General features: G+C 56.9%; 7 protein-coding genes across 7 annotated transcripts; all 7 read left to right on the forward strand.

Annotated features, from left to right (window-relative positions):
* Nucleotides 1-13,035: 13,035 nt before the first annotated feature.
* LSCM1_02130 (uncharacterized protein) lies at nt 13,036-13,665 on the forward strand (the record flags this gene model as incomplete). Its single annotated transcript, XM_067319718.1, has 1 exon — nt 13,036-13,665. The coding sequence occupies one exon, from the start codon at nt 13,036-13,038 to the stop codon at nt 13,663-13,665; it is 630 nt and encodes a 209-aa protein (XP_067175093.1).
* Nucleotides 13,666-14,049: 384 nt separating this feature from the next.
* Nucleotides 14,050-14,538, forward strand: LSCM1_02131 (uncharacterized protein; the record flags this gene model as incomplete). Its single annotated transcript, XM_067319719.1, has 1 exon — nt 14,050-14,538. One exon carries the CDS (start codon nt 14,050-14,052, stop codon nt 14,536-14,538), a length of 489 nt encoding a protein of 162 aa, XP_067175094.1.
* Nucleotides 14,539-14,929: 391 nt separating this feature from the next.
* LSCM1_02132 (uncharacterized protein) lies at nt 14,930-17,380 on the forward strand (the record flags this gene model as incomplete). The annotated part of the gene is made up of 1 exon (XM_067319720.1): nt 14,930-17,380. One exon carries the CDS (start codon nt 14,930-14,932, stop codon nt 17,378-17,380), a length of 2,451 nt encoding a protein of 816 aa, XP_067175095.1.
* Nucleotides 17,381-17,900: 520 nt separating this feature from the next.
* LSCM1_02133 (uncharacterized protein) lies at nt 17,901-19,358 on the forward strand (the record flags this gene model as incomplete). The annotated part of the gene is made up of 1 exon (XM_067319721.1): nt 17,901-19,358. The coding sequence occupies one exon, from the start codon at nt 17,901-17,903 to the stop codon at nt 19,356-19,358; it is 1,458 nt and encodes a 485-aa protein (XP_067175096.1).
* Nucleotides 19,359-20,808: 1,450 nt separating this feature from the next.
* On the forward strand, nt 20,809-21,651 carry LSCM1_02134 (uncharacterized protein; the record flags this gene model as incomplete). Its single annotated transcript, XM_067319722.1, has 1 exon — nt 20,809-21,651. The coding sequence occupies one exon, from the start codon at nt 20,809-20,811 to the stop codon at nt 21,649-21,651; it is 843 nt and encodes a 280-aa protein (XP_067175097.1).
* A 979-nt stretch (nt 21,652-22,630) lies between these two features.
* Nucleotides 22,631-24,037, forward strand: LSCM1_02135 (uncharacterized protein; the record flags this gene model as incomplete). Its single annotated transcript, XM_067319723.1, has 1 exon — nt 22,631-24,037. One exon carries the CDS (start codon nt 22,631-22,633, stop codon nt 24,035-24,037), a length of 1,407 nt encoding a protein of 468 aa, XP_067175098.1.
* Nucleotides 24,038-25,155: 1,118 nt separating this feature from the next.
* On the forward strand, nt 25,156-26,700 carry LSCM1_02136 (uncharacterized protein; the record flags this gene model as incomplete). Its single annotated transcript, XM_067319724.1, has 1 exon — nt 25,156-26,700. One exon carries the CDS (start codon nt 25,156-25,158, stop codon nt 26,698-26,700), a length of 1,545 nt encoding a protein of 514 aa, XP_067175099.1.
* Between the last annotated feature and the right edge of the window lie 1,182 nt (nt 26,701-27,882).

Below are 27,882 nucleotides of genomic sequence, written 5' to 3' on the forward strand. Positions count from 1 at the left end.
AAAGGATGAGAAATGTGACACTCCACGACAGGATCACATAGTGCTCGCACACATACCATTCGAAAGCAAGTTCGGAGCTGTCTCTGCGCCACATATCACCTTCCCTCCCGACATGAATTTCAATTCAATCGTGATCAAAATTGACATTTTTGATATGGTCGCCGGGAACGTGGCAGGCGTTGCCGGAATCAATGACAAACGCCGCGAAAAGAGCCTCTGGGCGCGCGCGGACGATCTTTTCCCAGTTCCCATCGAAGATCTTTGTATGCCGTGTCACCACTTGCTTCTTATCACCGATAGGATCTTCCCACAGCTCATTATGATCGCGCAGTACTCTAACTTCGCATTCCTTGTCACGTAACAACGCCTGAAGAGCATCGTTCACTCCCTTCAGCCTCTTCAGCTCCAGCACCACATCAAGAAGCTCCGCTTCTACCTCCGCGATATCCTTCTGCCGCTGGCAATCCATTTCCGTGGAATCGTGGCGCCATTTCTCAACCTCTGCAGTGAGCCGTGCATTTTCGACCGTTTTCTCCCTCAAGGATGCCTCCACACGCTCAGCCATCGCCACAACCCTCACCAGTTCCTTATCGGCCCGCTCCTTTGCGAGATTGAGCATCTGCGCCTCGTTAGTCACCTTTTCAAATTCCGCGTGCTTGTCCTTGTACTCTTTTAATGTAACAACATAAAGGGGCTCATCCGCAATGGTCACAGGCTTCACCGCCTCCGTCGCAGCGTCCGCCACCCGTCCAGTGCGGCGACAACCGCTTTCTCTTGCCCCGCGCAAAGATAATCCATCAACCGCGGAAAGCTCCGGCTCTAGAGTCCGCGCCTCTTTGGCCTCATGGCGCTTCAGTCGAAACGCAACAAGTTCTGCCTCCCTCCCTGCCAGCTCAGCAGCCAGCTTCTCGTTGTAGTCTGCAAGCTTCGCGTTCTCTGCCTTCTGCTGCTCAGTCTCCTCCCGCGCCCTGTCCAGCTCGGTGGCCAGCTTCTCACCGTCCTCCTGCGCCCTCTCTAGCTCAGCGGCCAGCTTCTCGTTGTAGTCTGCAAGCTTCGCTATGTCACCCCTCTGCTGCTCAGTCTCCTCCCGCGCCCTCTCCAGCTCGGCGGCCAGCTTCTCACCGTCCTCCTGCGCCCTCTCTAGCTCAGCGGCCAGCTTCTCGTTGTAGTCTGCAAGCTTCGCGTTCTCTGCCTTCTGCTGCTCAGTCTCCTCCTGCGCTCTGTCCAGCTCGGCGGCCAGCTTCTCACCGTCCTCCTGCGCCCTGTCCAGCTCGGTGGCCAGCTTCTCGTTGTAGTCTGCAAGCTTCGCGTTCTCTGCCTTCTGCTGCTCAGTCTCCTCCTGCGCTCTGTCCAGCTCGGTGGCCAGCTTCTCACCGTCCGCCTGCGCCCTCTCCAGCTCGGTGGCCAGCCTGTCACCGTCCTCCTGCGCCCTGTCCAGCTCAGCAGCCAGCTTCTCGTTGTAGTCTGCAAGCTTCGCGTTCTCTGCCTTCTGCTGCTCAGTCTCCTCCTGCGCTCTGTCCAGCTCGGTGGCCAGCTTCTCACCGTCCGCCTGCGCCCTCTCCAGCTCGGTGGCCAGCCTGTCACCGTCCTCCTGCGCCCTCTCCAGCTCAGCAGCCAGCTTCTCGTTGTAGTCTGCAAGCTTCGCGTTCTCTGCCTTCTGCTGCTCAGTCTCCTCCTGCGCTCTGTCCAGCTCGGCGGCCAGCTTCTCACCGTCCTCCTGCGCCCTGTCCAGCTCGGTGGCCAGCTTCTCGTTGTAGTCTGCAAGCTTCGCGTTCTCTGCCTTCTGCTGCTCAGTCTCCTCCCGCGCCCTGTCCAGCTCGGTGGCCAGCTTCTCACCGTCCTCCTGCGCCCTCTCCAGCTCAGCGGCCAGCTTCTCACCGTCCTCCTGCGCCCTCTCCAGCTCGGTGGCCAGCCTGTCACCGTCCGCCTGCGCCCTCTCCAGCTCAGCAGCCAGCTTCTCGTTGTAGTCTGCAAGCTTCGCGTTCTCTGCCTTCTGCTGCTCAGTCTCCTCCTGCGCTCTGTCCAGCTCGGTGGCCAGCTTCTCACCGTCCGCCTGCGCCCTCTCCAGCTCGGTGGCCAGCCTGTCACCGTCCGCCTGCGCCCTCTCCAGCTCGGTGGCCAGCCTGTCACCGTCCGCCTGCGCCCTCTCCAGCTCAGCAGCCAGCTTCTCGTTGTAGTCTGCAAGCTTCGCGTTCTCTGCCTTCTGCTGCTCAGTCTCCTCCTGCGCTCTGTCCAGCTCGGTGGCCAGCTTCTCACCGTCCTCCTGCGCCCTCTCCAGCTCAGCGGCCAGCTTCTCACCGTCCTCCTGCGCCCTCTCCAGCTCGGTGGCCAGCCTGTCACCGTCCGCCTGCGCCCTCTCCAGCTCAGCAGCCAGCTTCTCGTTGTAGTCTGCAAGCTTCGCGTTCTCTGCCTTCTGCTGCTCAGTCTCCTCCTGCGCTCTGTCCAGCTCGGTGGCCAGCTTCTCACCGTCCGCCTGCGCCCTCTCCAGCTCGGTGGCCAGCCTGTCACCGTCCGCCTGCGCCCTCTCCAGCTCGGTGGCCAGCCTGTCACCGTCCGCCTGCGCCCTCTCCAGCTCAGCAGCCAGCTTCTCGTTGTAGTCTGCAAGCTTCGCGTTCTCTGCCTTCTGCTGCTCAGTCTCCTCCTGCGCTCTGTCCAGCTCGGTGGCCAGCTTCTCACCGTCCGCCTGCGCCCTCTCCAGCTCGGTGGCCAGCTTCTCACCGTCCGCCTGCGCCCTCTCCAGCTCGGTGGCCAGCCTGTCACCGTCCGCCTGCGCCCTCTCCAGCTCGGTGGCCAGCCTGTCACCGTCCGCCTGCGCCCTGTCCAGCTCGGTGGCCAGCCTGTCACCGTCCGCCTGCGCCCTCTCCAGCTCAGCAGCCAGCTTCTCGTTGTAGTCTGCAAGCTTCGCGTTCTCTGCCTTCTGCTGCTCAGTCTCCTCCTGCGCTCTGTCCAGCTCGGTGGCCAGCTTCTCACCGTCCGCCTGCGCCCTCTCCAGCTCGGTGGCCAGCTTCTCGTTGTAGTCTGCAAGCTTCGCGTTCTCTGCCTTCTGCTGCTCAGTCTCCTCCTGCGCCCTCTCCAGCTCGGTGGCCAGCTTCTCACCGTCCGCCTGCGCCCTCTCCAGCTCGGTGGCCAGCCTGTCACCGTCCGCCTGCGCCCTCTCCAGCTCAGCAGCCAGCTTCTCGTTGTAGTCTGCAAGCTTCGCGTTCTCTGCCTTCTGCTGCTCAGTCTCCTCCCGCGCTCTGTCCAGCTCGGTGGCCAGCTTCTCACCGTCCTTCTGCGCCCTCTCCAGCTCGGTGGCCAGCCTGTCACCGTCCGCCTGCGCCCTCTCCAGCTCGGTGGCCAGCCTGTCACCGTCCGCCTGCGCCCTCTCCAGCTCGGTGGCCAGCCTGTCACCGTCCGCCTGCGCCCTGTCCAGCTCGGTGGCCAGCCTGTCACCGTCCGCTTGCGCCCTCTCCAGCTCAGCAGCCAGCTTCTCGTTGTAGTCTGCAAGCTTCGCGTTCTCTGCCTTCTGCTGCTCAGTCTCCTCCTGCGCTCTGTCCAGCTCGGTGGCCAGCTTCTCGTTGTAGTCTGCAAGCTTCGCGTTCTCTGCCTTCTGCTGCTCAGTCTCCTCCTGCGCCCTCTCCAGCTCGGTGGCCAGCTTCTCACCGTCCGCCTGCGCCCTCTCCAGCTCGGTGGCCAGCCTGTCACCGTCCGCCTGCGCCCTCTCCAGCTCAGCAGCCAGCTTCTCGTTGTAGTCTGCAAGCTTCGCGTTCTCTGCCTTCTGCTGCTCAGTCTCCTCCCGCGCTCTGTCCAGCTCGGTGGCCAGCTTCTCACCGTCCTCCTGCGCCCTGTCCAGCTCGGTGGCCAGCTTCTCACCGTCCTCCTGCGCCCTCTCCAGCTCGGTGGCCAGCTTCTCACCGTCCGCCTGCGCCCTGTCCAGCTCAGCGGCCAGCTTCTCACCGTCCTCCTGCGCCCTCTCCAGCTCGGTGGCCAGCTTCTCACCGTCCTCCTGCGCCCTCTCCAGCTCGGTGGCCAGCTTCTCGTTGTAGTCTGCAAGCTTCGCGTTCTCTGCCTTCTGCTGCTCAGTCTCCTCCCGCGCTCTGTCCAGCTCGGTGGCCAGCTTCTCACCGTCCTCCTGCGCCCTGTCCAGCTCGGTGGCCAGCCTCTCACCGTCCTCCTGCGCCCTCTCCAGCTCGGTGGCCAGCTTCTCGTTGTAGTCTGCAAGCTTCGCGTTCTCTGCCTTCTGCTGCTCAGCCTCCTCCTGCGCCCTCTCCAGCTCGGTGGCCAGCCTCTCACCGTCCTCCTGCGCCCTCTCCAGCTCGGTGGCCAGCTTCTCACCGTCCTCCTGCGCCCTCTCCAGCTCAGCGGCCAGCTTCTCACCGTCCTCCCGCGCCCTGTCCAGCTCGGTGGCCAGCTTCTCACCGTCCTCCTGCGCCCTCTCCAGCTCGGTGGCCAGCTTCTCACCGTCCTCCTGCGCCCTCTCCAGCTCGGTGGCCAGCTTCTCGTTGTAGTCTGCAAGCTTCGCGTTCTCTGCCTTCTGCTGCTCAGTCTCCTCCCGCGCTCTGTCCAGCTCGGTGGCCAGCTTCTCACCGTCCTCCTGCGCCCTCTCCAGCTCAGCGGCCAGCTTCTCACCGTCCTCCCGCGCCCTGTCCAGCTCGGTGGCCAGCTTCTCACCGTCCTCCTGCGCCCTCTCCAGCTCAGCGGCCAGCTTCTCACCGTCCTCCTGCGCCCTGTCCAGCTCGGCGGCCAGCTTCTCACCGTCCTCCTGCGCCCTCTCCAGCTCGGTGGCCAGCTTCTCGTTGTAGTCTGCAAGCTTCGCGTTCTCTGCTTTCTGCTGCTCAGTCTCCTCCCGCGCCCTGTCCAGCTCGGTGGCCAGCCTGTCACCGTCCGCCTGCGCCCTCTCCAGCTCAGCGGCCAGCTTCTCACCGTCCGCCTGCGCCCTCTCCAGCTCGGTGGCCAGCTTCTCGTTGTAGTCTGCAAGCTTCGCGTTCTCTGCCTTCTGCTGCTCAGCCTCCTCCTGCGCCCTGTCCAGCTCGGTGGCCAGCCTCTCACCGTCCTCCTGCGCCCTCTCCAGCTCGGTGGCCAGCTTCTCACCGTCCGCCTGCGCCCTCTCCAGCTCGGTGGCCAGCTTCTCGTTGTAGTCTGCAAGCTTCGCGTTCTCTGCCTTCTGCTGCTCAGTCTCCTCCCGCGCCCTGTCCAGCTCGGTGGCCAGCCTCTCACCGTCCTCCTGCGCCCTCTCCAGCTCGGTGGCCAGCTTCTCACCGTCCGCCTGCGCCCTCTCCAGCTCGGTGGCCAGCTTCTCGTTGTAGTCTGCAAGCTTCGCGTTCTCTGCCTTCTGCTGCTCAGTCTCCTCCCGCGCCCTCTCCAGCTCGGTGGCCAGCTTCTCACCGTCCTCCTGCGCCCTCTCTAGCTCAGCGGCCAGCTTCTCGTTGTAGTCTGCAAGCTTCGCTATGTCACCCCTCTGCTGCTCAGTCTCCTCCCGCGCCCTCTCCAGCTCGGTGGCCAGCTTCTCACCGTCCGCCTGCGCCCTCTCCAGCTCAGCGGCCAGCTTCTCACCGTCCGCCTGCGCCCTCTCCAGCTCGGTGGCCAGCTTCTCGTTGTAGTCTGCAAGCTTCGCGTTCTCTGCCTTCTGCTGCTCAGTCTCCTCCCGCGCCCTGTCCAGCTCGGTGGCCAGCCTCTCACCGTCCTCCTGCGCCCTCTCCAGCCCGGTGGCCAGCCTCTCACCGTCCGCCTGCGCCCTGTCCAGCTCGGTGGCCAGCTTCTCGTTGTAGTCTGCAAGCTTCGCGTTCTCTGCCTTCTGCTGCTCAGTCTCCTCCCGCGCCCTCTCCAGCTCGGTGGCCAGCTTCTCACCGTCCTCCTGCGCCCTCTCTAGCTCAGCGGCCAGCTTCTCGTTGTAGTCTGCAAGCTTCGCTATGTCACCCCTCTGCTGCTCAGTCTCCTCCCGCGCCCTCTCCAGCTCGGTGGCCAGCTTCTCACCGTCCGCCTGCGCCCTCTCCAGCTCAGCGGCCAGCTTCTCACCGTCCGCCTGCGCCCTCTCCAGCTCGGTGGCCAGCTTCTCGTTGTAGTCTGCAAGCTTCGCGTTCTCTGCCTTCTGCTGCTCAGTCTCCTCCCGCGCCCTGTCCAGCTCGGTGGCCAGCCTCTCACCGTCCTCCTGCGCCCTCTCCAGCCCGGTGGCCAGCCTCTCACCGTCCGCCTGCGCCCTGTCCAGCTCGGTGGCCAGCTTCTCGTTGTAGTCTGCAAGCTTCGCGTTCTCTGCCTTCTGCTGCTCAGTCTCCTCCCGCGCCCTCTCCAGCTCGGTGGCCAGCTTCTCACCGTCCTCCTGCGCCCTCTCTAGCTCAGCGGCCAGCTTCTCGTTGTAGTCTGCAAGCTTCGCTATGTCACCCCTCTGCTGCTCAGTCTCCTCCCGCGCCCTCTCCAGCTCGGTGGCCAGCTTCTCACCGTCCGCCTGCGCCCTCTCCAGCTCAGCGGCCAGCTTCTCACCGTCCGCCTGCGCCCTCTCCAGCTCGGTGGCCAGCTTCTCGTTGTAGTCTGCAAGCTTCGCGTTCTCTGCCTTCTGCTGCTCAGTCTCCTCCCGCGCTCTGTCCAGCTCGGTGGCCAGCCTCTCACCGTCCGCCTGCGCTCTGTCCAGCTCGGTGGCCAGCCTCTCACCGTCCGCCTGCGCCCTGTCCAGCTCGGTGGCCAGCCTCTCACCGTCCTCCTGCGCCCTGTCCAGCTCGGTGGCCAGCCTCTCACCGTCCTCCCGCGCCCTGTCCAGCTCGGTGGCCAGCTTCTCGTTGTAGTCTGCAAGCTTCGCGTTCTCTGCCTTCTGCTGCTCAGTCTCCTCCCGCGCCCTGTCCAGCTCGGTGGCCAGCCTCTCACCGTCCGCCTGCGCCCTCTCCAGCTCGGTGGCCAGCCTCTCACCGTCCTCCTGCGCCCTGTCCAGCTCGGTGGCCAGCCTCTCACTGTCCTCCTGCGCCCTCTCCAGCTCGGTGGCCAGCCTCTCACCGTCCTCCTGCGCCCTCTCCAGCTCGGTGGCCAGCTTCTCGTTGTAGTCTGCAAGCTTCGCGTTCTCTGCCTTCTGCTGCTCAGTCTCCTCCCGCGCCCTCTCCAGCTCGGTGGCCAGCTTCTCGTTGAAGGCTGCAAGTTTTTTGTTCTCGTCCCTGTGGTGCTGGGCCTGCTGTTCTGCCTGCTTCAGCGATGCGTGCTTCTCTTTATACTCTTCCAGTGTCACAGCATACAGGGGCTCAGCGGAGATGATGACAGGGTCGAGAGAGGAGGCGATGGAGTCCGGTGGCGTTGGATCGCGATGACGTCTGGGGTCTCGTTTGGCGCGCGGCGATAGCTCATCGGCAGAGGCAAGGTCCGGCTCTTCGCCCCGTGCTACTTTTGCGTCGTGGCGTTTCTGGCGAAACGCTGCTAGTAGTGTCACATGTTGCTGGAATTGTTGGTCAAGATTATGAAACTTTGTGGAAATGCTTGTATGCCGTTCTTCGGCTGCCTGCAGTTGTTCGTGTAGGTGTTGGAGTGCTGTGTCGCTTTCTTGTAGTTTCATCTGAAGCTGGGCGGCGCGTCTCTGTGCGGCGTCACAGAGTTCTTTTTGCGTGTTCAGCTCGTCGATGGTTACGGCATATAGTGGTTCCTGTGCCGTGGGTGGGAGGGGCGCGAGGTTGCGGTGAGCGCGCAGCTGTTGTGCTTGCTGTTGCTGCATGTGATAGTGTTCCAGTTCGGCCCCTTGCTTATCCGCAAGGTCTTTCAGCTTTTCTACGAGGTTACGAAGGCGATCGATTTCATCGGCTAGATCTGCGTTACGGACGGTTAGAGCGTGTTGGTCGCGCTGAAGTGCTGCAGTCTGCTTCTTGAAGCGTTCTGCAGAGTTTTCAAGGGTGTACTGAAGCGACCTGTTCTCATTGCTGATCTTATCAAGAAGCATGAGAAGATCTCCAATTTCGCTCTCGTAGGCGTCTTTGTCCCCCAGATAGTCGAAACCGGCAAGTTGGGTGACGAATTCGTCGAAGCTCAGCCCAGCAAACTTATGATCGTCGATACCAAGTGCGTGACAGATGTCAGCTACCGCCCTGTCGAGACCGGTCTTGGGAGCGTCTCGGTTCTTGTAAATATAGTTCATTAGCCGCGTTGGCATCTCCGAAAGACGGTCATTCACTTGGGCTCGCGACATCTTGGCGGGGTGCGTGATTTCACACTTCACACTCAGCTGATCGCGCTCTGGGGTAAACACAATGTGCTGAACAAAGTTTGTATCGACGTGAGCTGCGAGTGCTGTGTCATAGACGAAGGCGGTGCGCACCTCCTCGAATCTCTCTGCTAGGACGTACGCCCATTCGGTGCCGGAATATTTTTTAACGTGTGACGTGGTTACTGACACAGCCTCATAGTCAGGCTCCCACCTCTCATCATACTTTTGTAGCTCAGCAACAAGGGCATTTAAGCGATCGATTTCCTTCTGAGCGGTATCACTGCCTTCCGATTTGCCAGCTGCGTCACTACTCCGCATGATAGTTAAAAAATAATGCTCCTGTAAGTAGAGACGCTTTTTCTCTAGCTCTGCCGCGTAAAGAGACAGTGTATACAATTCTGCGGCTGCTTCGACGTACCGCGAAGAAACCGAGTTCATGATACTCTTTAGCTGAAAGCGCATAGACTTACAATCAACGAGAATTGCCTCCACCTCGTCCTTCGTCAGCACGCACTCCTTCACCTTGCTGTCCACGCTGACGGGGGAGATGACGGCCGACAACGGAATGGTGACGAGGACGGACGTTCTGGTGAAGGAGGTGACCTGCTCGGGCCGTGTAGTTGTGCCATTTGAAGACAGCTCGTCCTTGAGCGTGGCGATCTTAGCGCGACAAGCCTTCATGCCGGCAATGGCGGCTGCGATGGCGTCGTTCTGCTCCTGGATGCGCTTGTCATGCGCCAGGAGGTTGTACGCCTGCTGGTAGGCAAGGGCTGTGGTGACCCAAGCGTGGAGACTGGCCACCACTGGCGAATCGCGTGCCGCCGCCTTGTAGTTCAGCTTGGGGTTCTGCTCCAGGGACCACTGCAGGCTTTCCGCGGAGGGGTAGAGCTTCGCGAGGACGTCCGTCTTGGCGATCCGGTCGAGGGCTGCTGTCTTCCGGTATTCCAGTTGCACGTCTGCCCACTCGTAGAACTCCACTGCGGTGGGATCACACTTGACCACGGCCCACACCGCCTTCAGCACTGCCACAGCGACTGGGGACGGGGCGGCCTGGGCCGTGACCTTGCGCAAGTCGACCTCGTCAATGAGCTCTAACTCGGCACGGGCCTTGTCAAAGTGGCCACGAACGCGTGAAACGCGATCCTCGTTGCTGCGGCGGATGGATGCAAGCTTCTCTCGGGCGATGGCCAGCATATCTTGATAGTTCTTCATGCGCCCATTCTCCGTGTCGATCTCTTTGAGGAGAATGGAGTGCAGCGTGTCAGCGTCGCCGCTGTGAAGACCCCACTGCTGCACGACGGCAGTGTAGTCCTTGATCTCACGCACCGTACCAAGGGTCCATTGCCACGTCTTCTCAGCATGGAGGTAGTCGTAGGCAACCACCTGGCCAACTTTCAGTTGAGGTGGGGCTGGGGTGATGGCGCTTGAAAGAATCATTTTGCCTTCTGAAAAAGGGAGCGCGCAGAGTTTTCTTAAGGATGCAGTAGTTTACTGAGGGGATGAAAGTACCCACGCGCTATGTGGAGACGGGCCTGATGGGAAATGCGGGGTGGAACGCCGAATGATGCAAACGGCTCCTTTTACTGAGTAACACGATGCTAAATGAGATTTTACCAGTTCCGGTACGGCTTACGGATACCGCGCTAAATATGAGGGAGAAGAAAGGGGGCCTTACCAATGACAAAGAGAGTGTAGCGTTAGCTTTGTGCGATCCAAACTGGGGCGTTTGTGTAGCAATTGGAATGAGATGAAAAGGCGGAGTTACCATACCTTTTTTTTGCCGATAATGTTGCTGGGACGAAAGTAATGTTGCGGTGAGGTATCGGAAGGGAAAAAGGCGTAGTAAAAGCGGAAAGAGGGGAAAAGAGCGAAAGAAGAGCGTAGTGATAGAGGGAGGCCGCGTCGATATTGCGGGCGAAAGTGTGCTAACAAATTGAAGCAACGGCAGAGAAGGAGGAAAGCCTCAGGTACTGTAGGACGATGACAATGAGGACACTAGGTGTGGCGCGATGAGTTTACGGTAGAATGATAGCGAAAAAGGACAGCGATGTTCTAGGGACAAAAAGGGTACTATGGTTTCGGAGAGCTACCAACGTGCAGTATGCTGTAATTTGGGGCGGTGAGCAGAAGTAAGATATATGAGCGGAAATTGGTGCAAAGAGTATATATGTAGAAAAGTCAGCAGAAAGTCGGAGAAGAGAGAATCAAATTGTCGGCCGGGAAGCCCTCCTGTTAGCGTATCGATATGAGACCCTATCATAACCACATAAAGCATTGTGGCAGGCAGTACCCTTGGGTGAAGCGCCTAGTCGTTGGTTTTACAATGGCTATACAAGAAATGCAGCTCGAAGCACAGTGCGACTAGGGAAATCAAAGTTGTCTTTGTCGGTGTGGAAAAATGAAGGCAGATGAAATGCTCTCAGGGTCGAGCAGAGAAAAGCAAGAGTCTCATCCCGAGTGAAAAAAGACGAAGCGAAACCATAACCCTCTCGCAACTGAACTAGCTCTTTGTTGGTAGGCGAAGGATCATACATGGCACTAGTATAGCACTTGCCGAGCTCATGTGTGGACTTACGGTCCTTAGTTGCTGCTGAGTCATACACGGGAGCTTTAGCGTTCCGTTCTGCGTTATCTAGGGATCTACAGAGGATAGGAAGACATTAGAAACTGCAGCTACAGAAACGAAAAAAAAAGTGGCTTTCCTCGAAAGGCTAGGTCCGGTTCCATGTTGCGGGTGAAAGGTCATCGAAGATGTCGGCAAGCTTCTCAATTCACTCTTGCCATCGATTCTTCCATCAAGAGTGCACAACCAAGGATGACCTACTCACCTTTAATAGGGTAGCTGACTCGAGGGGACATACAGATGCATAAGTGCCTACTACACCTGCGCGTTCATCTCACCGGAGCGCTACGTAGGAGCGCCCCCAGCTCTCCTAAAGGGCAGGTGACTGAAATGTAAATGGTTTCAACGTGTGCAAAGCGTGGCGATCGACAAACTTTTCCTCAGGCGACACACTCATGGCTTGTAGCAGCTACTGCGCTTGCGCCTCCCCGCCTGCCATGCCCTTTGCACTTCAAAGGAGACTGTTCAGCGAGAGCACCCATCACGTAGACGCAGACTAGCCCTTGCTATATGCACGGCTGACGTCTTCGAGCAGGGCCCCGAAGGTGGCCCGCTCGGACTGAGACGTCAAGCTCATCGGAGTCCCTCTGGCATTGATGACGCAGCGCATCTTCAAGGAAGAACGAGAAGAGCTGTTTTAGCAAGTGACCCAATACGACGGCGGTGCAGCTCAACTTAGATGAGCACAGTGGAGCCGCAATAGGAAAGAGGTGAAAAGACTAACTATGTATAGGCCCATTCGCTGCGGAACAACACAGTGAAAAGCATGTGCTGTTCAACTGATGAAAGCTCGCCAAACTAGAAGAAGCTAATGACATACAGCAGTCGAAGACTGATTCAGGCACCTTCAGTGGCCAAGGGGGCAGCTGACAGTGTGCGGTGATTGTATCGTTGCGCCAGTAAGGAGGGGGTGGGCGGGCAGGCTGCGTACGGGCAATCATACACAGTGAGGATGTGCATGCTGCTGGGGGGCGAGCCCAATAAATGAAGGCAAAACAACCCGAGTCGGAAAAGATTTAACCTTGAAGCGTGCTTTTTTTTTGCTGGTGGCAGAAGAAATTCTCTGGATCAGGACGCTAGAGGGGTGGTAAAAAAAAAGTTATAATAGCTGCAGGTCTTTTCGGCACAACTCCAGACCAAGCCTGGCAGCCGACACTGAGAGTTCGAAAGAATATTTGAGGGCAGGCAGCAGGCGTTCGACTTTCCCATAAGGTGGGTGCGTTGCCCTAATATCACGTTTGGGTGGCCGGCGTCGCCAGGGCGAAAAAGAGGAGAGAGAGACAACAGTGAGAGGGGGGGGGCGCTCCGATATCACGCGCAGCGAGTTCGGGTACAAGCCAGTGCCACAGCTTTGTGCACAGGCCGACACAGCAGTGAGCTGGCGGTAGTTGGACCGCGGCACCTGGCGTTCCTTTGGGCATTTGGCAGGCCGCGGTATAGAGGGTTCCGGGCGCGTGAAGGTGAGGTAAGCTAATCATTTTTCGTCTGTTCAGTTCTTTGCCAAGAGCGCATGCAGTGGTCCGTTCCTGACTGAGCTCGAATTGCAGGTGCCTCTTGCGTGCTCTTAAAAAGTCAAGCAGCTTGCAATGCGACAAGAGTAGGGAGCAGCCTTCGAACTAGTCATGTATGGCAGTGGTGAACCGCACTGCGAAGAGGTGGTGGATGTCGGCACTTAGCATCCTGTGGCTGGTGAGGTGAGTAGCTCATATATATATATATATTCATGCGCGAAAGCTGCTGCTTCGCACTGCTCCTCGGGGGGGGGGGGGAATAATTTTGCCCTCTTGGTGTTCTGAGGCACCGCGGAAATCCAGTAACGGAATTGAGACGAATAGATGGCGGCCTTCTTATCATGATGCTGAATTTATGACAGTATGACATTGCTCTGCGGCGCCCAGCTCCAAGCCGTGTTGGTCGGCAGCTTGGAAACACTTTTTTGTAATACAGAGGAAATGGAACGATGAGATGATTTGCGGCTCGACGCGTGGCGACCACGCCACTATTTTCTTTTAGCACCCTGTGGAGGTTGCACTCCTGCTGTACGTATTATTTCCTCTCCAGTCATTGAATTTGGGGAGCTAGCGTAGTATGGCTATCTCGGCTTTTCGTCCACTTACGCTACTTCTACCGCTTTGGAATCGCTTTCTCTCTCTCTTATCTTCGAAAGCATACTCGTCCCAGCAAGTTTGGATCCTCCTTGTGAATTGTGGCAGGCCGAGCATTTGAGCTGCGTTCTCCATTCCTTCTCTCTTTCGAGCTTCTGATGAAGCGCGTCACAAAAAATGGCATGCCTGGGCCCCGGCAGGCTTACATGAACAAAAATAAGTACAACCCGAACCGTTACAAACCAGAGAAGGATCGAGTATCTCGCCAAACAGAGTTCGTCATGACGAGCTTGTGCTGTCGACGGTGCTGCGAAATTATTCAATGGAAGGTGGACTATGGCAAGTATACCTTACAGGAGCAGGGTCGCCGTTGCAACTTATGTCGTGAAAATAAAGTAGTCTATGCTTACCACCGCATCTGCCAGCTGTGTGCTGAGCGTGAGGCGGTATGTGCAAAGTGCCAAAAGCACCCGGCAACATTAGTCAGTACCACAGAGGCTGACGCGTCCGACAGAGACTCAGTTCAAGAGTTGTCGGAAGGGATATCTGGGCACTTAGAGAAACTGAAAGAACCGAGCAAGTATGCTTTTGTCGAAGTGACTCCCGATGAGGAAGAACTTCAGCGGCTCAGGGGTCTCAATACTCGTGTCTTGCAGCAAAAATTGAGGAAGCGACGGGACGCTGAAGATCGGGACTGCCTAGCGACTCTGCGTGAGCGCGAAAGGCGAACTCTGCTGCGGAAAGTAGCTACTCGAGCTGAGGACTCCGACACTGACGAGAGCTTGTAATTGAGTAATGCCACCATGTAGCCGCTAGGAACCCTGTCCGTTCCGGTAACCTCCGGTTAACTGTGTCGCTGCCATGCAACACAGCAGTGATAACAAACAGACAAACGAGCAAACTCGAGCATATAGAGGGCAGAAGTAATACTCCCTCGGACCATATGGGGCACAGAAGGGAATGTGCGCGACACTTCACTGGCGTGTGCTCCAAGGAGCACTGCCCTTCGCAAACTGAAGAGCAACAAGCAGATGCTTCTCGATTGATGACTGAATGAGCACGTGCAGTACAGCTCAAATGCTGCTCTCCTTATCCATGGTTCTCCCTTTATCCTAACCTTTCGTGTCTCTGCCACCCGCTTTAAGGACTGACCAGAAGCCAGCAGTCTACAAATGCCTGCCTCTGACGGCACCGCCGGGGGTGCATCTTTTTCATATCACCTCCAGCTGCTTGTTTCGATCGGGTGGGCAGCGATCTGGTGGATGATGACACTAGGCCTTCTGGTCTTCAAAGCCCTCCGCCTGCCGTTTCCGCCAGCCGCTCTCCCAATGGAAATAGTCGCATCTTTCTTAGTTCTCATTGTCAACGCCTTTAGTGTCCTGATAGGGATGCGGGGAAACAAAACGGAAAACCCCTCAACAATACTTATCAGTGCAGCACTTTTAGCGATTGCCACTGCAGGAGCCGTTTATTACATGTGGCTACAAACATATGTGCTGATACTGGATTTGGCGTTTTCTGCGATCTACGTAGGAATCAACGGCGTTGCACTACTGCTCAGCGTTTGGGCTGCTCAAAGTGTTGCTAGGCTTGCTCGGCTGCCTCCCTTCATGCTTGAGGTGGAAATGAGAAGGAGCGGCAAAAAAAAGGCGACTTGCTGATAGTCTTTCATATATATATATATATGCATTTATTGGTGTAGTTTTGGAGTATCTCGCGTTGAGTCCTGTATACATATGGTGATCATAGACAAAAGACATCACTTTGACAAGCTGTTCGCCTTTCGAGCGGCTCGAGCCACCTGCTCTTTGCTGAGTACGAGGAAGCACGCATGCATTGCTATAAAGACAAAGAAATATAAGAAGCTCGAATATGATGGCAGCCACGCCAATATCAAGGGCTGGTGAGGGAGGCTATAGCAGGCGGAAAAATGCACAATCTTTTTTCTGCTTTAGTCATACAGCGACGAGGAGAAGGTCATATACTTCAGTCTCGCCTTGATTCACCCTCTTCTTTCTGATTCGAAGCCGGCTACGCAGGCGTTTTATCTCGATGCTATCCAAAAGATCTGTGCTTCTACTGTCAGCGCAGTGGCGACCTCATTCCGAACAGCTAAAGCTGTGGATAATGGGCTCCGCCAATGACGCCACGACACTTTCACTTGCTCGAGAGTATGTTAACAACCTCGATGTAGGGAGCGCTTTGCAGACCTTCGAAGATGGTTTAGAGCTTACTGGCATTCTCCCCACCATCCAGTATCCCCTCAGCGCACATACTTTCTCAAAGCTTTCTACTCACCTAGAAGCGTGCGCAGGTGAACTCGGCGCAAAGGAGCTTCACCAGCTTGCGTCAAGCATCCGTTTGTCACCAGAGAACCTGGATTACTACGATGCAACGCTTAGCACTCCCAGTGTCTTCGCTGCTATCCGATGCTGTTTGCAGCGTGCAGACAACTCAGAGCTAATTGCTTTTGCACGACCCTTTTGGCAAGGAGGTCGGCGAACCGTGCAAGTGAGCTCAAGATTATCTTCTCGCGTCACTCAAATCGCTGCTGGTATACTGGGATCTCGACTTTCCACGTCTAATGACAAGGTAACTTTCTTCGACCTTACCCTGAGGGAAAACTTGCCGTTGGAGCGGATGGAGATGGAAGATTTTGTTAAACAACTACAGTTCGCGACAGAGGAATTGAAAAAAGAAGACCTTCTAGATTTATTGGAGCGCATTGCGGCCCCAAGGAACGCCCAACGTTACGCGGCATTAGGCGCTACTGTTCAGAAAGCGCTTATCGGAAAGGGTGGGGTAAGTGCTTCTAATTGTTTCGGGATTTTTGTGAGTCTTATGCTCACTGGGGCAACGATTGACGATTCGATCTGCCGCCAAATAGGGAAGACATGTAGATTACTTGACTCCCAGCGCACGTTAGAAGTGTTGAGTGTGTGGCAAGACTCGTATTCAGCATCCTGCCAAAGCTCTTCTGCATTGGAGGAGGTGCGGGCGGTGCTACAAGGTCATATACGCGAGCGGCTGGAGCAGTCTCGTCGGGAAACACCCACTAGGGAATATCTTGAGTGGGTACTGTGTCTATCTTTTTTCTCACGCTCAGAGACGACGTCCTTGCTTACTAAGGCAGTGACCAAGGGCTGGCTCCCTATAGAGCTATCAGCCGAAGAAACGGCCATTGTGTGTGATGCGATGATCAGCACCTGCTCTTTTTTCCCCTCATTGCTACCCGCCATTCGCCGCACCGTGGAAAGCAATGAACTCAGTCAACGCGCCAGTGTACACGCCCTGTACATACTGCAGCGGAATGGCATAAAGGCTTCTCCTTCTCTTCTCAAGAAGGCCGTTGGCCGAGTTGGGGCGCGCCTTGTAGCTGCTTGCACGCCGAAAGGCAGCGTCGGTGACGAGCTCTCTCCGAGGGATAGAGCGCTACTGCTTTCGGGACTTTGCTTTGTCGACGATGACCAGCAACTTGTCCTGCTGCGGCGAATCATCGAGTCCCAGGAGTTGCCTCTTTCTGTGGCGATGTGTCTCCTCCGTCATACGCGTCAAATAACTACGAGTTCAAGCCGCTGGGCCACAAAGGTTTCACTAAGGCGGGTGCTGCGGTCTGCGAGCAGCTGCCGTGCAGAAGAGCTCAGCTTGGTTCTCTCATCCATCTCTGATCTGGGCGTTCGCGATGCAGCCACGTTTCGGCGTGTTATCGAAGAGCTCAAGCGAAAAGCACCTAGTACACAGGATGTGGTAATTGCAGCTAAAGCAGCTCGTCGCTTGAGGCTTTCATCTGTTCTCGAGCAATCTGGGCTCATGGAGAGCTTAGGCGACATTTCTAGCGTTTCTTCAGACGACCTTGTAGCTTTGTTGAGCCACTGCACCGCAAAGCAGCGGCAAGCCTTTTTGCAATTCCCAGAAGTGTCTATGGCTCTCAGTCAGATATCACTCACAGAAAGTACAACTGCCGATTTGGTGCTGCTCTTTACCTTTCTGCCATCACGAGACTGCAGGAGAGCAGAGGTGGTTGCCGAGCTGCAAACCCGAGAGCCTGTTGAGCGAGGTACCCTTTCTGCTGACGATGTCGTAGCAGCATTCGAGTCTATCACCTCTAGCGAAGAGGTGGGAAGCCTTGGCAGGGTGCTCATCCGAGCCGTTCAGTGCTGCGAGGAGAGCCACTTAATGCGACTACTCCGGTGCGCTAGCAGGTATTCAAGCGTTCCAAAGGCCTTTTTTCGCCTTACAGGAAAGCCTATCATCTCGGCAGTAAATGAGAAACGGTTGTCCATCGTGAACGCGAGCGCATGGCTGAGATTTTACGTTAATAACCAGGTTCGAGATGATGGCGTCGGAAGGCGCCTTCTCTCACTTCTATCGAGTGCACAATTACGCCCTTCTTCGCCACTGCATCAAGACTATTGCCGAGGAGCACGGTTTTATGGGATCGACATCAAGAACACACAGAAGAAGAAGCGGGTCTCTGATGCATCTGTGCTGTATTCTCAGTAAGGTGCCATGTGTGCAGCCGGCGTGGTGATGGCCTGTTTTCCTTTCGTTTCCGCCCCGCTTTCACAGTTCGTAGCTTCGGCTACTTATGTCTCAGCAACGTGAAAATGGTGCGCCTCACCTGACCAAACTGGAATTGAACTCGTAGTTTCTTTTCGCAGCATTCTGTTGCTATCAGTTCACATTTCGAGAGCAGCGCAGGGGTATGTGCAGCAAGTCTTGGGCTGAAGCTCGCGGCATCGCGTCACGCACTGCAGCAGTTTCATCATGTGTTTTTTAATTTTTGTTTTTCGTTTTGCTCGGTGAGCCTTCTCTTTCCAGGCATCGCCACGTTCACTCTTGCTCCTTTTCCCGATCCTTCTTTCCTTAATGAGCGCCTATGCCGGTAGCAGCAAAAGCGAGAAATACAAAGCTGCGGTTCGCGGGAGCTTCTTAGAACTGAACCTCTGCATTAACAACTTCTCAGAGAAGCACAACTGAAATAACGGTCACCATATTACGCGATCAGACACAGATTCTCGCTATGCATCCCGAGAAGGCGACTGCAGAGCTGCGACGACTGCTTCCGCTGCTGCCGCGCACGGATAAAAAGATGGGTGCAGCCCCGCATTCAATGGCGTCGCTGATTGTATCCACAGCGTACTCGACTACCGCAGCAAAGTTGGCGATGAACCACTCGCGGGATTGCCCTGTCCTCTCGAAGAAGCTGCCGTTGCCGCTGATTGGGAAAGAACCCAGCTTTTCGGCGCGCCCGTGTGTCACGTGCGTGCGCGAGCGTGTGCACTACGTTTCCTCTGTGGTGTTCTGTGACTATTTTGAGCAGAGTTGCTTGGAAGCGCAACGCCATCAAAACAAAACAGTCTGCAACGGTGTCTTCAATGCTGCAGTGCTTCCAAGTCTCTTCTTGGAGGCCATCGAGCGCAGCTACCGTTCTGTCAATGCGTTTAGGGACAGTGTTGCACTGCATTCAAGCGGCGCGATGTGTCTTGGGCGACTGTGGATCGTCTACGTCCCTCCTGTCAGCGGTAGCGAACATGGAGTCGTGAGCTTGCTAAACCTTCCGGATTGCAGGGTTCCCCTGGTGCATGGTCTCTGGCCGCTTGCTATGATTAATATGACAGAGGAACGCTTGTGTGAGCGAATCGAGTGTCGCTCCGCAAAGGGTGTGGACGCTGCCGATGCTGATAACGCTCCTGCATGGAGCCACGCAGCTCGTGCTCCAAAGACACTAGGTGTGCTTCCGCCCACAACGGAGGGAAACTGGCAGCCAGGGAGCGTAGCACAAGTAGCGCTTTCTGCGGTTCAATCCGCCATCGCAGAGGAAGCGCTGTGCGCAATGAACTGGCGGTTTGTGGAAGCGCAGCTGAGGTCTGCGCTGGCATACTACAACTCCAAGGGGCGCGCACAAACGCAGCACGAGCATCGGCAAAAAAAGGAGCATGCTGCGGCAGCGCGGGCTGTCAGTCAGCTCAAGGACAGTGGTGCAGCGATTCATGCGACAGATTCAGTCACCATTGCATCATCGAGCTCATATGGTGCATCTCTGGCAAGTGGGCTGACCGTCTCAGCTGCCCCGTTGGCGACTTCACTTTCGACAGTGACTGAGGACAACGCGAACGAAGCGGCCAGCCTTCAAGCGACTGTAGCGCCGGCTCTTAGGGCGGAGACAACTGCTGCAAATACTACCGCTAACTCTGTGCAGGCAGTTGGTAGCCCAACAACTGTTGCCGCCGCTGCAGAGCCGCGAGCTGTGCAGCAGGCGGACGGGACATGGGAATATCACTACGACAACGGGAGCGTGACAAAGGTTCGCCCCGACGGAACGAAGGTGTTTCGAACGCAGAGTTTGACCACGACAGTGTTCATAAACGGCGACACACTTTTTGAGTACCCGAACAACACTTCAATTCTAGATCGCGCGGATGGAGTGCGCGTAACAACCTACGCCGATGGTACAAAAAAGGAGGAGCGACTTAAGTAGCGATTCCAGGTTAGCCAACCGGATGAATTCAGTATGATGGCCCTGGCCAAGAGCTGAACGGAGATGAGAGGCAAAGCTATATGGCTTATGACCACTGTTATGCTTGCGGGTGCCGAAACGGGCCGGCGCTTTACCGCTCATATTTCGAAGGATGCCAGAAGGGGGTGACGTGCAAAGCAGTCGTCGTCCTTTTCGCACATGAACGTGACTCTCTCCTCTCGATTGACAAAGAAAAGAGCCAGGAACACACACACACACACACGCACCCGGCTGCGGTTGAGCGGAGAGGTAAATACCGTTTTCGGTCTCTCTGAGTGTCGACTGCGATGGGCCGAAGGCTAGCAGTGTGATCACGAGGGCTCAAAAGTTGAATCGGAGCTTAAGGCGCAGCCGCGTTGCTGCGTAGCGTGACCCTTCACAGCAACCGACGCAAGGACGAAGAAACATCACACAACTCCGAGCACCCGTCTTTCAGAGGGAAACGAAGCCTTATGGCGGCGCTGCACTTCACACAGCTTGAGTGACTTCCACAGCGAATGAGAACATCACTGGCTAACCTCTCCGTTTCTCGACGGTGGCGTGTCAGTTTTTTTTTTTTGCTCGTCGGCGGCTCTGCCTAAGCGTTTCTTCTCTTGGCCGTGACATGATCAAAATAGCGGTGTCACGCTTCTTGCAGTGCTCTTGTTGGAAAAATTCGTGAGAGACAGAGTACGAGGCTTTCGAAGTGGCACCGTTGGGCACCGTATTGTTCGTCTCATTCGAGGAGGAGGAGGAGCGGCTTGTTTTATACTCGCTGCTTCCTCCTCCTCTGTTGCTCTCTTTTCCCTGTCCACCATGCATTCGACACGGGTGATGGTTGAGTACAGCAAGAGCTTTGGGCGTGAATATTTCTTGCCATCCACTGGTGCTTCCACTCTGTATGAGTTGCTTCGGACTGTGTCACGCCTTAAACAACCAATGCGTGCAAGTCTCACTCCCGCACATCGAGCAAAACTCGAACGTACGCCCCCCCGCGCTCTCTTGTACGAAGCGCGCACTCAGTGGCGTGCAGCAAGCACCGCCATTGACTGCCTGAGCGGAAGGGAAACGCTATCGGCTCTCCTCAGGAGGACGCCTTCCTACTCCCCCTCCACCCCCTTGCGTGCCCCTTCCTTACCTGCCTCTTCTTGCACCCTCCCAAGGGGCCACCAAGGACTTAACTGCACTCGGCTAGCAACTGTGGTGCAAGCGGGCGGGACTCCCTCCCCAGTGCAACAGGAGGGTTCTTTTCTTTTTCACCTTTTCTGACGCGCATCTGTCTGAGGCTAAGGAGAACGGCGGCCTGGAGAGCACGCCATAGGCAGTCCTAAGGGGAGAGCCGGCGGCTTCGCTTTCTTTCTTCGTATCCGGGTGCGCCTCTTGCTCATCTCGTTTCCTGTAGAAACAAGCACGCCCTCCAGAAGCAAGCCACATGATTTCGAGTACGCATGCATGGAGATGCGCATCGAAGACGGCTCTCCGCTTCGGCCATCGCGGCGCCTGCGCCATTCCGCACCCGAAGAAGGCATACCGTGGCGGAGAGGATGCCTATGCGTTTCATCCGTACTGCATTGGTGTGGCTGACGGCGTTGGCGGATACGCGTCTCAGGGCATCGAACCTTCCATCTACACGCGCAATGTGATGCGCTTTACGCTGGAGTACGTGGAGAAGGAAGCCAGCAGCTCGAAACGAGCGACTGCCCTCGCGGCTCTCAACTATGGATACACGAAAGCCAATGACGCGAGGCAGCCTGGTGGCTGTCCTGTCGCACTGGCGACCATTGTAGACAACACGCACGCGTCTTTGCTGAACTTGGGTGATTGCGGCCTGGTGATTGTGCGGCAGGGAAAGCTCCTCTATCGCACGGAGATCCAGCAGCACTCCTTCAATTGCCCGTACCAGCTCCCTGGGGATCCACCTAGTGCCGGCCAGCAGGCCAAGATCGAAGTGCGCGTCGGCGACATCTTCCTTTGTGTGAGCGACGGTGTACTCGACAACGTCGAGCTAGACCGCCTCCTCGACCACCTCAGCGAGGTGCCAGCGACGGGGTGTAACAATGTGGCTGAGGCCATCGGCCAGGAGGCTTTTCGAAACGGACAAGACCGCCGCTACTTTTCACCATTTGCGCGACACGCAGAGGAGGCTGGATACCGCTACACCGGCGGCAAGCTTGACGACATCACAGCACTGGTAGCTCAAGTGACCGCCGACAGCGAGGAGGGGGCTTCAAACTGTCCTCCCTTGATCACAATGCTGTTGAACATAGACACGTAAGGAGACGCATCCCTCAACAAGCGCCGGAAAGGAGCGGCTGCATGGAATACTGGCATCGGGCACCGCTGACGATGCCTAGTGCGTTCAGTGTCGCATCTGACGTTGGCATATGCGTTTCTGATAGTGTGCTCGAGCTCGGAGGTCGGAGTGAGAGTGCTTACCCATAGTTTTTCCAGATGTTGTGGGTAGGGGCGCCCGTGTGGCGTGTGTGGCATTTTCAGTCTCTCACTCTCTCTTGAAGGTCCACTTACGGACACGCACACATACACATACACCGGAGCTTCGCTGGCGGAGGGCCTGTGCACGCTTGCCTTCTCTCCTGTATGAACCACTTCCCTTCAGACGCCTGGTCCTCTCCACATTTGGCTGTTGCGTCCCTTTGAACTTGCGCGTACGCATCGCCTCGCAAGGGAGGCAACTCCAGCGGTGAAGGGCATCAATGTCTAACAGAGCGAGATGACTGATCGTAGGGCGAAGGCGGGCCGCCACACTGACAAGTGGGGGTGGGACCCAAAGGGGCGATGATCACGTGACTCGAGTATCCCCTAGGGCGCTGAAGTGATAAAAAAGGAGGCCACTATCAGGTGAGTGGGAGGTGGTGCCGAGCGCCCCGCTTCTGCGTTTTTTTTTAAATTGTGGCGAATCTACGCACACCTAAAGCTAAGTGTGCTGATGAAGAGGTGCCGCTGTTCGAGCAAAAAGCTGAGAGTTTCCGGGTGGGTTGCCCAGTGAGCCAATGACTGCTTTATTCCTTCACCACTTCACTCTCACTCTCTCTCTCTCGTGCGCGCGGGACTTCTCGTCACGCATGCAACCTGCTCACCACTACGGCGAAACGAATCATTGGCGGGCAGCACACGCGCAAAGAGCACGATTACCATACCAAATTCATCTGTAACGTAAGACCAGAGGGTGTGCTGTACTGTTACCGCTTGAGGCTGTCTCTGGCTTTCCTCCGGCTCTAACCTTTTCGACGCTCATGGATGCAAAGCTGAGCAGCGCCTTGCGCGCCTGTGACAAGTGCAAGACATATGCAGAGCTGTGCAAGACATTCGATGAGAAGGCTTCCCAAGTTCTACAAAAGGCGTTACAGTCTCCCCTTGTGAAGGCGCCTCGTGCCCACACTACCCCTGACGAGTGCAGTCCGCAAGTGGCGGAGCTGCGAGAGGCCTTGCATACTCACCTAGGTGCCCACGGAGCTACACCGGCTGAAGACGATGTGTGGTTTTTGATCTATCGTACGGTCAGTAATCTGGTAGAGCGTCAGCAGCGGAAGCGGTCACGCGATCAAGATGGCACGTCGCTCTCGACGCTGGTCACCAATTGCTTTGTACTCCTGTGTACCCGCACTTTGCCGCAGCTCGATCGCATGAAGCTGCGGTGGGGATTTTTGAAAAAAGAGCGCGCGGCATTGGAGGCGAGCGACACCTACGTGCATTCCAATGCCTCCGAGCGACGCAAGCTGCAACTGAATGCCACTAGCGTTCTCTCCTTATTCTCGGAAAAGGCACACAAGCACTACTTTACGTCTGTGTGGATGTTGTGCGTGGAGAAGGCTGGCGAGGCTGCCCTGCACATTCATTTGCTGCACCGGCTGGGGTCTGTTGTTCTGCCCCATCTCACGAACCCGCTCGTAGTAGCGGACTACCTCACCGACTGCTTCAGCAGCGGCGGTATCGTCTCGATCCTTTCGCTACAAGGACTCTTTCTACTGATGCTCGATCACGGACTTGAGTACCCGAATTACTACGAGCAGCTGTACAGTCTCTTGACACCCGACGTGTTTGCTTCTCGGCACCGGTATGAGCTGTTTCGACTTTTGGATCTCTCTATGACGTCGCTTCGCGTACCGTCGTATATTGCCGCTAGTGTGATTAAGCGCGTGGCTCAGGTGTCGCTGATGGCGCCGGCGCCGACGCTTTACTTCATTCTTCCCTTTCTTCGCAAGGTCTTGCAGTCCCATCCTAACTGTCTAGCTCTCATTCACCGGAGCAGCCGTGAGGCTATAATCCCGGACGACATAGCCGATCAAGACGCGAACACTGGGACTGCACAGTCTGTCAAGGCCCAAGCGATTCGAGACACCGCAGCTCTTTTTGACGGCCGTGACCCCTTTGACGACCACGCCAAGCTGCCTGAAACGCGCGCATTGAACTCCACGCTCTGGGAGCTGACCGCGTTGGAGCGGCACTTCCTGCCTGTTGTGCCGCTCATGGTGTCAGCGTTTTCTAGCACGGCAGCGGACCAGACGCCGCTGCGCTACGAAAAGAGCTACGGTCGACTCTTCACCGCGGAGGTAACGCGCGCGATCGATAGCCATCATCTGCCCACGATCGCCTATGAGGCGCCATCGGAGGCGGACCCAACGGATCTGCTCTCCTTGTGAGAAAAAGGTGGTGACCGAGGGAGGGGTGCAGGACGGACTCTGTTGCCGTTGGATCTGGATGGCAGTGCTGCAGGGCTCTCAAGAAGGTTCCTAGTGCTCGCAAAGCCGAGCACACTGTACGGACACTGATGACAGGCATTACCGGCGCGGAGCCGCTCACAGATGCAGACATCTTCGATTAATTGCTGTACTAAAATCAGCAGCCGGTGACGTAAAAGGAAAAAAGGAAAACGCAGACATGCGTGCAAACGGAAACGTATATGCACTCACTCTCACCATCACGTGAGGATCAGCGGGGGTGGGCAGGGGGAGAGAGGAAAAGAAACGGAAAGAGTCAGCGCTTTGGAGGTGTGTCGAGTCGCCTCCGTTTCTCATTCACCTGCATGAGGGAGACAGAGGAGGCGCACATGCATTTTCATGGGCTCGTCGACACATTGCATTGCGTGCCGCTTGCGGGGGCTGTTCTTGTCCTAATGGTCATGTGAGCGCTGCAGAGGGCACCGCGAGGCCCCTTCCTGGAAGGGGAAAGCGTTTGCGCCAATGAGAGCGACCGAAGATGTGGTGCAATACCCACAAGTGGCAAAGACACACACACACACAGGCTGCAGGGCCGTCCTCAGGCCCTTCCTTTGCGCTTCTTCACTCACGCGGCGCACCTTTCGTACTCAATGAATCACTGGCTTCTCCCCCTCGCTGGCCCATTTTTTTTCGTTCACTGTTTCTCAACAGAAAGACTGGGCCCTTTGGCTGACTGAAAAGAGTGCGTTTTCCTTGTGTGTGTCTGTGTGTGCAGGTGCGCTCAGCTTCGCGCGCACACACAAACAGGCTCACCCCTCACGGTTGATTTCACCCCTCTCCCCTTCCTATTCTGCGAGTCTCACCTTTCTCTTTTGCTTTGATGAGTGACCTCACCCCAAAGCGAAGTTAGTGGCACCGCAACAACAAGAAGGCGAAGACGACGCAACCCTATCAAAGGCGCCACCGCACGAGAAGGCGATACACCTCGCACACCTTTCACCGACGCGCTCCCGCCACCGTCCTTGCCCCGGGCTGAGAGAAGAGGGGAAGGGGGAGAAAGCATCGTTTCCACCTTTGCAGAGGCAGCGGCGTGCTTGTCGATGATGCGCTTTTCCGCGTGCACCGGCCTGCGTAAGGCCTTACGCGTTTCCGCCTCAGCAGCTCTTTCCACTCACCGGTGGCTTGCTCACACTCCGGCGAACTATGGAGCGGCTGCTGTGCAAACGCCGGCGTGGATCGAGCAGCTCCGGCAGGATGCCAAGACGACTGAGAAGTCCATCTCTTATGACATCAGGGTGTACGATGAGCTCTCCTGGCGGCGCAAGCGTTTTGCTTTTGACAAGGAGCTGTGGGATCCGATGCGGATGAGTAGCATCCTGCGTAATCGGCTTTGCCTGGGAAACGAAGAGGCTGAGTACACAGTCATTGGCGAGGCGTTTGTTTTTCCAGACCGTGGGGATTCCCCAGTCGTCAACGAGCCGCAGCGCACCTGCACACTTCTCTGGGACCACAACAGCCCTACGGAAAAAGTGATGATTCAGCTCTCTGAACACTTTCCCCCGTTGCTGTGGCACACGGTGAAGCCGACGCTGGGGGCGTTGAAGAAGGTCTTTTCGGAGTTCCTCGACGTGGATGCGGAGCACATGAAGAAGTATCTTCCCTACTACGAGGGGGTGCAGAACCGGATTGAGACTCAGATGGATGAGAAGTTGACCGGCGCCTTGAGTCCATCGCACATGAAGGACAAGTTCATCGAAGATATGCGCAAGCGCGATCCGCGTTCGGTGGAGCTGGACTATCCGAACGAGCACAACATCTTCCTTGGCCTCACCCCACACTTTCGACTTACCGAGGATCAACTCATGAAGAAGAATCCGTTTGTGTTTGGGTGGCCACTGTTGCTCAGCGACGGCAACGAGTACCTCGAGGACACCCCACTGCGCATGGCCGCGTTCCGCACCGTGTACTCAAAGTCGCTGCTGATGTTTCACACCCGTCTTGACCTTCAAGTGGACCATCGGCAGACGCATTTGCCCGGCGACGACGTGGAGGACATTCTGCTTGAGATGCCTGTCTTCTGCACCGTGAACTACCCCACCAACACCCGGCTCTGTGGCGGGCGTCCGCTGGTGCAACGGTTCAATCAAGTGATGGGCACCTCATACCCTCTCGACGTGCCGGTGGATGTTCTCGCCGCTTTCGCACGGGAAAACATCGTCAAAGGGGCGCGAGAGTTGCTGGAGGAGTTGAAGTTCCTGACGGCAGCATCGCAGAAAGCACCAGAGCTGGAGCGTGTCTTTCGAGTTTCCGAGGACCAGCTAAGCTCGAACAAGATTGTTGGCCAGCTGGCCTACACGATCGTGTATCTTGCGCTGGTGAGCTACCCCAAGTTTGCCGAGGATGTTTTCAAGGCTTACTGGAAGCACCCAAGCGACCTTGTCCGTGTTGCATGCGCGAAGGGGGCCCACATTCTGGAGCGGCAGGATCTGGTTGAACAGCTCATTCAAGCAGAGCCGGAGGGGCGATGCAAGGCTATGCTCATGGCGACCATGCATCTACACGTAGGCTCGCACTCGCCTAAGACGAGGTATTCGGGGAGGGGAAGGGTCGAAGGGGACTTCGGAAAAATGGATACCTCAATCTAACGCAGGTGCTCTTCCATGATCCACATGAGGGCCTCTGCTCTGTACTGTATCTCTGCATGTGTAGGAAGGGGGTACTAGACTGCTCGCAAGAGCAGGTATTCACAGTGGTGCTCCCTCGCATTCCACCGATTTTGCCATTCGCATTGGGCACAATAAACTGATCATTCAAGCGAAAGAAAAAAGAGGCAGAGGAAAGACCTCGTGTGCCAGGCCTCCCTTTCCTCAACCTCAGTGAGAGGCAAGGCGGTGAAGACAGGGCACTTGGTCTGAGGGGTGGGGCCTTGTACATAAGCACCGCGGTTGGTGGAAACTCTTAGTGCTCCTCTTCAAAGCTCAAAGCTACCTTTTTCGCGCGCGTGTGTTTGTGTGCTCACAGCCCTTGCAAGCTACATCACCTCTCATGGCCTCTCTCTGCGATGTTGCCCTCTTACGACGCTTTCTCCGCGGCGCCCTCTTGCGCGAGTGTCAGCGATTGCGACGGCTCCATCAACCTCTTTTCTCCATTTTTTTCCGCCCTCGACATCTCAGCGCGCACGCACCTCCACACTCGCACACGGCGAAAAATCACCACGTCCCAGCAGGATTTCATTGCGGCTCTTCTCTGTCGATCTGGGGCCTTTTGCGCCTACTGCGCCTTTGTGAGGCTTCCCTCTTACCCTTCCTGCTGTGTCCGCCCATGCGCATCTGCGGCAGGCTCTCAGAGTGTCTGAGGGGGAGGGACGCCCTGTGAATGGAACGGGAGGGCCTGCTCGGGCCGGCGTAGGCTGTGACTGGTTGTCCTTCTGCCTCGCCATACCTTCCCTTATCCCCTCCACCCCCATGCGCTTTACACGCCTCCATTTCACCTTTCCTCTTCGCTCCACGTTGCCGCTGCTTTGCTTCATCGCCTCTCCGCCAAGCGTTGCGCCGCGCCACTGTCGTGTTGCCCGCTTCGCCGTTGGCCGAGGGCGTGCTTTCTTTCCCCCTGCTCTCCCGTTTTCCGTCACTTGCCGCACCTTTCCTTTCCTCTCTGCGGTCCCCAATGACCGAAGACGCACAGCGCGTCGGCCCCCCGCGCGTGCAGGCATCTCAGGAGCCCACGGTGCCCCCACCTGGCCCGTGGGGGAGGGGGGGCCGCTCAAGCCGTCCACCCCTACACCCCTGCGAAAGGAGGAGCCGCCTCTGGTGCTGGCAGGGCGAAGC

The sequence above is a fragment of the Leishmania martiniquensis genome, chromosome 34, assembly GCF_017916325.1.
Source record: "Leishmania martiniquensis isolate LSCM1 chromosome 34, whole genome shotgun sequence".
Taxonomy (NCBI): Eukaryota; Euglenozoa; class Kinetoplastea; order Trypanosomatida; family Trypanosomatidae; genus Leishmania; species Leishmania martiniquensis.